Source organism: Pagrus major, chromosome 18, assembly GCF_040436345.1.
Source record: "Pagrus major chromosome 18, Pma_NU_1.0".
Lineage (NCBI taxonomy): Eukaryota > Metazoa > Chordata > Actinopteri > Spariformes > Sparidae > Pagrus > Pagrus major.
Window position 1 is genome coordinate 2409525 of NC_133232.1, and position 12300 is coordinate 2421824.

A 12300-nucleotide genomic window follows, 5' to 3' on the forward strand; every position below is an offset into this window, starting at 1 on the left:
AGCGAAGAGGCGGCGCGCCGGAAAGCTACAGTCAGCCAGAGACGAGCATTCATCTAAACTAAACTTCAGGGCCTTCACCCGCGTTCACCCTTCACGTTTCAGCGCAGGCCGTCAGTACGTGTCAGCGGCAGGATTTGTGAGGGACGAAGGACTCGCAAACACTTGTTTGTGCGAGCGGAGCAGCCGTTTTGGCCTTGTCAACTTGGCTAACGTTAGCCAACGCCAGGCCCAGCTAGTGCTAGCAGTGGAGCTTACTTTTCTCTTTTAAAAGCAAACCAAGGTAAGAGGAAAGTCCTTATCAACATGCTCTGATACATCACAACTCCTAATGCAGGTGTCATCATCACCATCTATTTAGACCAGCCTCTAACGGTGTACTCCCACCAACTATACGTTTATTATTTATGTTAGCTAGCTCTCTGCTAGCTGTTTCGAGCTCAGTAACTAACGTTAATGCTAGCCATTGCTAATTTATTGGGTTTTGTGTGACTTCCCTCTCAAATGAGAGTGCAGTTTTAATTTATCTTCGTGGTATTGAGTATGCGAGCATGTTCGCAGACGTAGCAGCTAGGTTGACTAGCGCTAGGTCTTGTGAAGTAAGTAGCAGACGCATTACAGTAAGCTAACAAGTTAGCTGCGGAGTTAGGAGCTGCAGCTCCAGACACAGCGAGCACACAGACGTGCGAACCCGCGCAGAAAGTAAACACGAGCGGCTGTGGCGAGGCTGGTCAGTGCCTTCATGTCTGTAGACACATGATGGACGGTGGCAGTGCTTTCACTCACTCTTCTGTCCGGACCGAGTCGTGTTGGCATGCAGCCAGCGGTCCGCTTTTCTTCCGTGCATCATGTAGTGCAGATAAATCTCTTGTTTACGGGCAAGTGTCAGAAACGCTCCCTATCTGACACTGTACACCAAACCTCTGAGCCACTGCTCGACTTTACAAACATACTTTGAGCAATATTTCCCACATATTTATATGTTAAACTCATTATTGGTTTCCCCGTCATAGTTTATTGCGGTATTCTGATCTTAAAGCAGGTCTATGCACTGTGTAAATATTGTGACAGTCCATGAAGAAATGCTCACAGCCCATACTTAGAAGCTGTGTATTTAAAGGAGACTAATGTAAGGTGGTGAAGTCACAGCTGTATAGCCAGTCACGGCAGCAGCATGGCTGTATTTGTACAAACAGTAGAACCATGGTGGGTGGTGCCTGCTCAGGCCTGTCAAAGCTGACCAATCAGAGCAGACCAGGCTTTTCCAAAGGGGGCCTACAGAGACATAGTTAAAGCTTGTTTGAAATTCAGCGATTCCTAATCAGACATCAAAATCACCTGACAAGTTTCTAAAAGACCCAGTTGTTATTTAGTGTTAATTATTGATAGTCTTATTGTCTTGGGTGTTTGAGAGCTGACGTCTCTGCTGAAGTATTAAGATACTGTGTACTGCCTGCCACTGGATCACAAATAAGCTGAACAACAAAGAGCGCAACGTTACTGGGACTCAGTCATGAGGAGGAGAGCGGGTGCCCATGGGGCTTTCACATGACCCCAGCCCACACACACACACACACACCATACTTGCATATTAAAGATATTACCAATAATACTTGGCGCTCTGTTGTTGTAGTGATGTCTTCTCCATCCTGACCATCTGTCCTTCTGTTTTGGTAGGAATGAGTGATGACCTCTGTGGTAGTGTCAGACGGTGGAGGGAACATAGTGGAGTATGTCACTGTGGTGGAGGAGCCCCAGCAGGTACGTCCCTACAACTGGAAGTCAACAAAGCTTTATGTGAAAACAACGGAGGTTGTGCCAACAGTCAGTGGGAGAAGAACAGTGAGAGTGAACTAAGCTTCGCTCTGTTATGAACCTGGGCTAAAGGAGTGTTTTGCTCCAGTTGAAATGCATGACAATCAGCATCTTACTGGAAAGCTTTCAAGGATCCATTTGAGATAACAAAAATCCTCTGGCTTTTGTCTTTTGTGTGAACTAGTGCAGTGCCCATTTAAAACAGGCCATCCAGCACAGATGTTCTCACAGACTCATCAGGACCGCCCTGATAATATCAAACATTGATATTTATGATTTAAAATCTGAATGATTACATCAGTACTTTCTGAGCCGGACCACAGCAACCAATGAGAGAGGCATCCCGGAGCAGCTGACGGTGCTGCCAAGCAACAGTAAACATTGTTAGCTAGCATACCAATGTTGACAGTGTCACCTCCAGTTCTGTCTGAAGGATAGAAAACCTGTGCTGAACTCGTCTCCCCGTTCATCCAGACTCGTTCAACCTTCTGCTTTTGTTTTTTTTTGTTACTACAGCAAGTTGTTGCACCACGCTAATCTCCATTTTGTTTATGTCTGCTTCCCCATGAGATCAGTTATACAAAAGGTATTAATACTGAATGAGCTGTGTGTCCAAATTGCATTGAATGGTTCTCGGGATATGCAAATAACTTACAGACTGACAGATTCACTACTTTAGATTAGTAACAATTCCTAATTTTTTTTAAAGCTATACCCACTTTGCTTTCAGTCTGACCACCCTGATGCAGTATGAAATGTTGATGCCAGAGAGGAAGGAAATACTGATCCCATACAAGCAAATTTGTCCACAAAAAAAAGTCACCAAATCTAACAAGTTGCTCAGTTGGTCATGAGAGATGAACATCAGATGTTAGTGGCACTACTATCAGCTGCCTGTATACAAATGTTTTATTTCATACTTGAAGTATCCTTGAGGATCAAGGGTCAAGAATTCCACAACGCAGGTTTAAGTTTGGTTTCACATTTGATGGACCTCATTTTCAAGATTATCAATAATAACATTATACTCAGCAAGTAAATCGCTGTGATCTGAGAAAACGGTGACATCGCAAGAAATCTCCCTTTTTATTCAAACTGTCCAGTGTGAGCAGCAGCCGGCTGAGGAGGAAGAGGAGGAGGAGGAGGAGGAAGAAGAAGTGGTTCAGCAGGAAGTGGAGGCGGTGATCGTGGAGGGTGGAGAGGAAGTGGAGGAAGATGTGGAAGAGGAGGAGGGTGTGGTGCTGCAGGAAGAGGGATGTCCGGCAGTGATCGTGGAGGAGGTGCCCAGTGCCCAGGTGGAGGAGTGCTACTCAGCACAGGTCCTGGTCTACGATGATGAGACGTTCCTGATGCAGGACGTGGCTGAGGAGCAGGAGGTGGTCACAGAGGTGGCTGAGACTGGTAAGTCTGAGTTCTCAGTGTTCAGTCTGACTTATAAAAGTAGATGGATGGCTTTATGACTACCTGGCTAAAAGTTCGCCTGAACTTCTCTACATGTAACAGGGTGATTTGAACATTTCAAAGGCTGTTCAGTTTGGAGCACACAACCCCAACGACTGGGGAATAGACTTTAAAGGGGAATTCCAGTATTTTTAAACATTAAGGAAACGATCCCTGCTTATAGCATAGGAGGTATCTACAGCAGGACTTTCATTTAAGAACCAAGTTCCTTTTCCACCAACATGTAACCGCTTCTGTCATTCGTAGCATTCCGACCAAAGATGAATTGTTTAGGAGCCTGAAAACTCTGATCCCAGCGGGAACCAAACTTAAGTTTGAACCGGAGGGTCGTGTCATATTCCACAAGATGTTGTGCATTGTGCAGTGCCCTCCATTTATGATGTATCCTCGATTATAATGGTTCAGCTCACATCTGGTTGAAACACAGACTGTTCTCCTGCTAACACCAGAGTTCACATCTTCCAGCTGTCTGCAGCTCTAGTTTGTTCATGGAAACCTTTCAGGATTATTCTGATTCTGTAGCAGGTGTTATAACACAGATGGCTTTATGTCAGGAAACACTTAATGTAAATCCAGTCCTTGGTGAACTTTTTATAATCCCACATCAGTGTAGCACACTTTGCTAAAGGTCGTTAGACTGAAGGTCTCATCAGCTTTATTTCTTTGATTTGGTTATTGAAATCAGCTAAAATTATTTCCATGTAAACTAAAAATATCTTTTATTTGACTTTCTGAACTCCGCTCAAGCGTTGTGTCACTCATAATAGTTTCCACTTCATTGTGACAGTTCATTGAGATGCAGTTGCGTATGACAGCAGTAGACTGCCCTCTGCTGGCAGGAGCGATGTCTAACCATGATTACAGGAAACAGGAAGGGAGGATCGGACTGCTCTACAAACCTCAAACAAGGAAGTGAACATTTCAAAATAGTTGAGTTTGCTGTGCTATAGACTTGTAAATATAATCTTTTCCCGGCAGAAACAAAACCACTGTGTTGTGATTGGGTGATAGAGGTCTGGTCATGTAGCCTCTCCTCAGGGAGCATGTGCTGTTTGCAGAGGTGTGTGTGCTGACGGTCGTCTCTCTGCTCCTCTTCTCAGTGGAGATGTCGGGTCATGACATGGTGTGTTTTGACAAAACGTTTGAAGCAGCTGAAGCTCTTCTCCACATGGAGTCTCCTGGAGGACTGCACGGTGAACGCAACACAGGTAAAAACACTGTCAGTGCTGCCTCCACTGTTTGGTGCACACAGCAGTCTGTCAGATAAGTGGACAGTGAAGTGAACGTTGATATCAGCAGTAACTGTTACCTGTGCATCTTACATGTCAAGTGATTGCAGCAGTCAGTAGGACGTTGTTTCACAGAAGCTGTACGCCATCCAGATCCAAGTTGTTTGTATGTAGTTGTTTGTCATATCACTTTCTCTAATTCGACCCCAGACCTGTAGATGTGATCTACATATTATTAAAAAACTAGTGATTCATCACAAGTTTATCTTGATGAACAGATTCAGTTCAAATAATGTGGTTCCTTGCATTCACAGTTCAGACTAGAGATGTTCCGATACCATTTTTTCCTTCCCGATACTGATTCCGATACTTATGCTGCGGGTATCGGCCGATACCGAGTACCGATACTGATACCAGTGTGTTATAAAAAAAAAAAAATATCATACTACGCCTGCATGACTGTGATATGATTATCATTGTGGTAAGGCCTGGCTCAGGTTAAACCCTTTGTAAAACATGAATGAATACAGCAAATGAAAGCCATTTATTTTTAAATAGAACAGTATAAAATAGTAGTGCAACTTAACTAAATAAATCTAGGAATAATTATTTTTTTAAAAATTAAAGTGCCGCCACAATCGGCTCCTCTCCTTCTAATCCTTCAGTCGGGAACACTTTGTGTTGTTGTGTTTATAATACATACATATAACTGCGGTCGTACGTGATTATGTAATTATCGCGGGAATTCCTCGGTTTCCTAACTCCAGCTGTTTGGCGGAGCTGCGCTGTGGCGGACTCAAAACACAGCTGGTGGGGATTGCCCGAGGATGACAGAGCAAAATCGTACCGGAGCCGTAACGCAGCGTATATCCAGTGTATCCAGTAGAATTTCGGAGCTAACGGAGCTAACCGGTAAACAGATTCCTATTACTAATAAATTACGTGGTATCGGATCGGTGCCTGGACTCCAGTACTCGCCGATACCGGTGCCAGCATTTTTGTCAATATCGGAGGCATTTCCAATACTGGTATCGGAATCGGAACAACTCTAGTTCAGACCAGTCAGTCAAAGAAAAGTCACCTTCTGTGGTAAACTTGTAGTTTTCTATAAAAAAATACCAATTCAGATAATATAAAAACATGCCTTCCAAAGGTAACAGGTCAGTCAGTCCCTCTAGTCCTCGTCCCTCCAGCTCTTTCTGTGAGGAGCCACTTTGTAGCCTGGAAGCTAGTGGTGAAATGTAATGTGAGGATCTGCAGTTTGCCGGCTCATGTGTCACACATGAACACACACACAGCCCTGCGTCAGTATTCAATAATGGCTCCCAGCATCTTGATAAAGATGCTATTACAAACCCCAGACACAGCGTCCCTGTGGCTGTGTCACTCCATGAGCCAACACAAAGAGAGTAGTGAGAGTTCTATGTGTGCTCTGACCCCAGCAGAGGATGTGATGATGGAGACGGTGGTGGAGGTGTCAACAGAGTGTGGACCCATAGAGGAGGAGTCCTTCCCCATCCCTCCTGACTGTGAGCCTGCGGCCAAGAAGAAGAGAGGAGGTCAGTGTGGCTGTCACACATCAGATGTGTAATGAGACTGTCTTCACGTTCCACATGTGTGCCTCATTTACCATCAAACAGTTGTTGGTGCTGGAGGTGACACGGCTGAAGCCAGTTGTTACTCAGGTCTCCATTCTCCAGCCTTCCACTATCTGAGTCACAGTAGGCAGGCTCTATAGGTTTCACACATAGCTGGACTTTATTCCACACATGTAAAGGTGCCAGTGCTGAACTCATAGACAACCGCATGAACAGCCTCCACACTTCTTACCTGCTGTTGATATGGTTGTTTAGTCACATTTACCAACCATACGTATGTGTCAGAAGTGCAACACAGAGTCAGAGAGGCTAAGAACCAAAAACATGAAGCCTGTTTGAAAATGATATGGACATAACATGATGTGTGTGTGTGCGTGTGTGTGTGTGTGTTGAGTGCAGGTGGACGTAAGCCCAAGACACACCAGCCTGCTTCCAATGGCTCCTTTGACCTGGGGATCAAGAAGAGAGCGAGAGAGGGCAAAGGTGTGTCCCAGCTCTGGTGGTTCACACACACACACACACTATGTACCATATGTTGATTTCTGGTTTAACCTCTATCTAAAGAACTCTGTTAAAGCAATGTGCTCTATGAAACTATCTCAACACTACTATAACTTAATACAACAAGTTTAGTGACTCACACGGACTGTGAGAGATCTCCCAAGTTTTGGTCCCGACAGCCACACCTGTATGTGTCTGACCATCAGTGTATTGATACATCTCTATGAAGGTGACTACATGACACAGAGCTAAAGATTTCATGCTGTCGTGCTGTGTGTCCTCCAGGCAACACCACCTATCTGTGGGAGTTCCTGCTGGAGCTGCTGCAGGATAAAAACACCTGTCCCAGGTACATCAAGTGGATGCAGAGGGAGAAAGGCATCTTCAAATTGGTCGACTCCAAAGCTGTGTCCAAACTGTGGGGGAAACACAAGAACAAGCCTGACATGAACTATGAGACCATGGGCCGAGCCCTGAGGTCAGCCGGCCCCCTCAAACACCTCATCTGCTCAGAGTCTGTCCCTGTCATATACAATGACACAGCTTGATAATCCCTGTGTGTGTGTCTATGTGTGTGTAGGTATTACTACCAGCGTGGGATTCTGGCGAAAGTGGAGGGTCAGCGGCTGGCCTACCAGTTCAAAGACATGCCCAAGAACATCCGGGTGATAGATGATGAGGAGGACGGAGAGGAGGTGGAGGACAGCGAGGGCGTGGTGTCCGGCCAGCACCTTGTTCACAAGCAGGGCCCTGCCAGCCTAGGCACCAACTCCCCTACAGCCACCCAGCCTCAGCAGACCTACGTCACTGTCATCCCCAGCAACGCCGCCTCCAGGTCTCTGTACACTGTTTGTCATGTATCATAAACGTGTGTAGTAAGCTTAAAGAATTAGTCTGTCAAATGGAAACAGGTCTTATGAGTGTTATGGGTACAGTGTTTCTCCTAGGAAGGAGCTGTAGCAGCAGAGGTGTCACATCTGCACAAATTGTTTTTTGTACTTTCGCAAACTGTCCGGGAGGTTTCTATCCAACTGCCGGCAGCATTAAGGCTTGTAAGTACAGAAGAGGTGTGATGAGCCAGTTTATTAAACTCATCCGACAATTCAAACATGCAGGGGTGAAATCAGCTGTAGAGGGGACAATTACATGACATTTTCTCAAGAGCAATTCCTGAGGGGGACACCATCAGTAGTGCTGAGAGAAAAATGTGTCACCCTGCTAGCAGAGAAAGACTACATTGCTCCTGCAACCACTGCTAGTTGTGTTTACAGTGATATACCGGCAACTCTTGCCCCCCAGGATTTAAGCCTTTGTGATTTGACAAACAAGCCAGAGTCAAATAACGCCAAATAGCAGACATGTTGCTAGCTCTCTGACTCACGTGAAATCAACTTCTTCTTCGCCACTCTAAAAACACTAGTTGACAGGGAACTTCCTGTGTTGGCTTTTAGAGCAGTGAAGAAGAATTGACAAAGCTAACTGGGAAGATACCTGTAATTTCAGCAGCATCGGCGCCATTTCTGATACTGGTATCAGATCAGAACAACTCTAAAGTTGTTACCTTCAAACTCCAGTAGGTGTCACACATCACCATCAGTGAGACTGAAGCAGATTAATGGTGTTCAGCCATCATTCATTTCATATTTCCACCTGTGACATGTCAGGATGTGTCCTGTCATGTAAATCAGAGAGTGTATCCTGCGGCTGTGGTGGAGCCGTGATGCTGTGCACAGCAGTGATGTAACACCTCCTCCCTGTGCTTCCTTCTACAGGCCCATCCGAGCCATGCCATTGGTCATGACCAACTCACTGGGCCAGGTGACGTTAAACTCCTCCTCCATCCTCACCACGGGAGTCCCAGTAACGATAGGCAACGCCTCCGCCAGCGCTCCCCCCAAACTGGTCATCCAGGCTCTGCCCACTATGCTGCCCGCCGGCTCCAAAGCAGGAGAGAAGATCACCATCATCACCATCCCGGCCAACCAGCTGGCCACGCTCATGCAGGCCAACCCATCAGGCCAGATCACGCAGCTCATTCAGGCTAAACCTATTGCTACACAGTTAGCGCAGGCAGCTAAAGCTGCCACCACTGCACCTACGGTCCATCTAACGGCAGGACGGCCGACACCGCAGCTCATCCTGGCCAAACCGGCGGCGGTGGCCCAGCATCTGCCACAGCTCTCTGTTCAGGTCAGCCAGCCTCACCCCGCTCCGCCCAAAGCCCCCATCCAGCCCCCGAAGCCCTCCAGCAGTCAGCCGGAGGCAGCGCAATCAGAGGCAGCACCTGAGGCTCTGCCCCCCTCAAGTCCACCAGCAGCATCAGCAGAAACCCCATCATCCTGAAAGCTCCGCCATGAGCCAGGGCCACCAGGGGGGTGGGGGGGTACAGGAAGTGACTGTGGACACTGCTGACGAAGTGCAGAACACATCCCACCCCCCCTGACCGCCACAGAGAGCAGTCCTCTGTGATTGGCTCAGACTGTCAGCCGGATGTTGGTCTCCAGGGAGACGCCTGCTCTGACTCTGGAGCTGCTGAAGCCCCATAAAGGATTAAAGGGACTGTTGCAGACACGTAGACACACACACACACACACACACACACACACACACACACACACACACACAGGCCCTTCAGAGCTCAGAGACATGGGCAGCCTTAGATTGTAAATGAAAATGTCCTTTTTGTAATCAAATGTAATATAAAAGCCTGACAGACTTTGTTGTAAACAGAAATGTACAAAGCATTTTTGATACTCAGCAGGTGTGTATCAGTACAGCCGTAGTTTGTTTCAGTCAATGGTTTGTCTGCAGACTTCTGTTACCCCACAGCACTGTCACATTCTCCCAACACTTGTCGTCTTTTTTTACTGTTCATGCAAAGGGAGTGAAAGGATGTCAGTGTCAAGATAAGACAACTAAATGGTGTGCTCCACATTGAAGTATAATATACTATTTTTTTCTTGTACTATCAGTGTATTGAAGTAGATTTTACTGAAATATGTATTATAAAAAACATCAAATGTGAATTGAAACTGTCTAAAGTTGTTATTCAGCCATCTGAAAAATGAAATGCTTCACAGCTATGGCCAAATCTGACAAGAAATGCATGACTACAAGAAGTGCAGGTTCGGCCACAGAGAGGCGCTGTGCTGCTGTGTCTGATTAGTGTACTGCAGACCTTAGCTATTGGCTGGAGAGCAGTTTATTGCTCACCTCCATCTTGACATTTTTCAGGTTTTCAGATATAAAGATGGAGTAGAATACAATTATTTCAAATGAAATAATTTGTGTTATTTTATATATTGTTGTCATTAGAAATGATAATATCAGCTTAACAGTTTGAGTACTCTGCTGTGACATCACAAGAAGCTTTGTGAAACACGTGTCACATCGTGCTGGGATAACATGAGTCAGCAGGTTTTACGCTCACTTGTGGAGTCCATGCAGCTCGAGTGCAAGGAGGGAGACAAACCAAATACTGAGATGCTCTGACATTCAGGGACACTCTTCAAAGAGTCAACTCTTCACTCACACTGTTAAACTGATATATTATTTGTAATGAAAAGATAGTATCACACTGTACTGACAGCGACCTCAAGCTCAACACAACTAAAGAAAACACATGCACCACGGTGACCGCATGTGGCATTTAGAAAACAAATGCAGATGACTAAAACATGAGCAAATTAAGAGCCAGACACTAATTTAACAAACCATGTGTTGCGCTGAACGATGCTTCCAGATTAATACGAGTTAATGAAAGGCTAACGGGAGGTATATGGATCTGTTCTCCTCTAATTCTGAGTATCTGTCAATACTGGCTCCAATCTGATGCTGCCTGAAGGGAAAGGACATGCTCTCTGAGGTAAGGTTGTTACACACTACTACAAAGATAGTTTATTATTAACATGAGCAGAACATCTGGCAGTCAGCTCTTTGAGTTCTCAAGGATTTTGCTCCATTCAGCTGCCAAGTCCGACTCTGATGCTCGCTGATGAGACCGTGCTCCCAGTCGGTGGTCCAGGTGTTGGATCTGGTTGAGATCAGGAAGCTGATCAGCCCAGTCAAGATCTGCCACACACAAACTGGAACACCATTTTTGGGACTGTCTTTGTGCAGTGTCACGTTGAAACAGGAAAGGAAAAAACACTAACTGTTAAGGCAAAGTAGAAGACTACTGTCTAAATTAGGGCTGCTAAATATGGTTAAAATTGTCTGACATATAATGACACTTTTTTACTGAAAAAAACTGAAAGTCATGATGATTGTTGGTGTCTGTATCAAACAAACATGTTTTCTTCCAGCTGGAGAAGAAGATCTGTCGGCCAGGACGTCTCTGCAGCTCTGCACTGTTTGGACATCGCTCTCTGCCATACTGTTTTTGATTAATTTGTGCAGCCTTAGATCAAACTATTGCGTGTTCACCTGTGGTTGTGATGGATTAATTATTTGATTTGCTGTGATGATTCAGATCTTATCCTTGGTGATACGAACACTGACTGGTTGATCAGCCCCTCTGATAATTTTTAAAAAAACGAATCCAAACAATACAGGAAAGGCCACACTCTTAGATATCATATCATGACCTCAGCATTATAACACAAGTTGAACACTGTGGTGAGAGAGCGCATCCCTGACCTCTGGAAGAGGGCCTAACATCTTACCATCGTGTATAAGGAGGTCAGACCAATGATCTTAATATTTATCAACTCATTTCAAAGCTCATGTCTGGTTTAAGTATTTAACATTGTTTTATCTCAGCACTCAATCAGGTTTTAGATGGGCCACAGTACTGTGACAGCAGCATCACTCGTCTTCAGTGATGTCACCAGTACATTGGATAGTAAGCATGACTGTGTTTCCTTTTTTATTGATTTATCTAAAGCCTCCGCTACAGTTGGTCCTCAAATTCTTTTGAAACACCTGAAATCAATTAGTTTTGATGAAACATCTTGTAACAGTTTGCAAATGATCACAGTGTTAAAAGACAGTCAGTCCAGTCGTATGGCTGTTGATGGAGGTGTGCCACAGGGTTCTACTCTAGGACCACATCTCAATTCTTATTAACAAATTTGGTGAAAAAGTGAGAAACTGTACAATTCATCTGTCCAGGGCCATGGCATTTTATGTACAACATTGCACTCAGTCGGCCAGGCAGTTTAAAACTTGCATTCTGATTTTGGTTCTGTATAGCAAACTTTACTTGACTGAATTACTGTTGAACCCAGATAAAACAGAATGCAGGCTGTTCTCTAGAAAACTGACAGTTCAACTTAAATATATATCACTACTTTTAATGGGACACTCATTGAAACAGTTACCTCTTATAAACACCTGGGTTGCTGGCTGGATGACAAGCTGTGCTTTAGAGGAAACATACTGAAGAACACGTCCTTAAAAGCAAAACTGACATTTTTCTATAGAAATAAGACATCTATTAGCCAAAACCACAGAAAGCATATAGTGCAGTCAACACTTTTATCTGTGACGGACTACAATGATGTAATGTATATGCATTCTCCTGCCTCCACTTGGAACAACCTACAAAGACTCTTAAAACAGAGGAGCTTATCCCTTTGGATCAATTTAAACCTTCCTCAGATACAGAGCAGTGTGACCGTAGATGTTTTAATCCATTTTTATCACTTGAAATCTCCTTCAACAGACAGTGAGCATTGAGAATGTAGATGTTTCATTTG

At 44.9% G+C, this 12300-nt stretch overlaps 1 protein-coding gene across 2 annotated transcripts; it reads left to right on the plus strand.

Annotated features, from left to right (window-relative positions):
* Positions 1–27: 27 nt before the first annotated feature.
* elf2a (E74-like factor 2a (ets domain transcription factor)) lies at positions 28–9627 on the plus strand. 2 transcript variants are annotated; one of them, XM_073487479.1, is made up of 9 exons: positions 28–280; positions 1675–1758; positions 2916–3213; positions 4374–4481; positions 5945–6061; positions 6500–6583; positions 6887–7079; positions 7182–7436; positions 8374–9627. In XM_073487479.1, exons 2-9 carry the CDS (start codon positions 1684–1686, stop codon positions 8942–8944), a joined length of 1701 nt encoding a protein of 566 aa, XP_073343580.1. In that variant the 5' UTR covers positions 28–280; positions 1675–1683; the 3' UTR covers positions 8945–9627. The 2 variants fall into 2 exon arrangements, with proteins under 2 accessions (XP_073343580.1, XP_073343581.1); XM_073487480.1 differs by having other exon boundaries at positions 192–280; positions 5948–6061; positions 8374–9031.
* Positions 9628–12300: the final 2673 nt, after the last annotated feature.

Coding starts and splice junctions, on each gene's coding strand:
- elf2a (XM_073487479.1), top strand. CDS start 1,684: ATGACCTCTGTGGTAGTGTCAGACGGTGGAGGGAACATAGTGGAGTAT. Junction 4,482..5,944: donor GCACGGTGAACGCAACACAG/GTAAAAACACTG, acceptor CTCTGACCCCAG/CAGAGGATGTGATGATGGAG. Junction 7,080..7,181: donor ACCATGGGCCGAGCCCTGAG/GTCAGCCGGCCC, acceptor ATGTGTGTGTAG/GTATTACTACCAGCGTGGGA.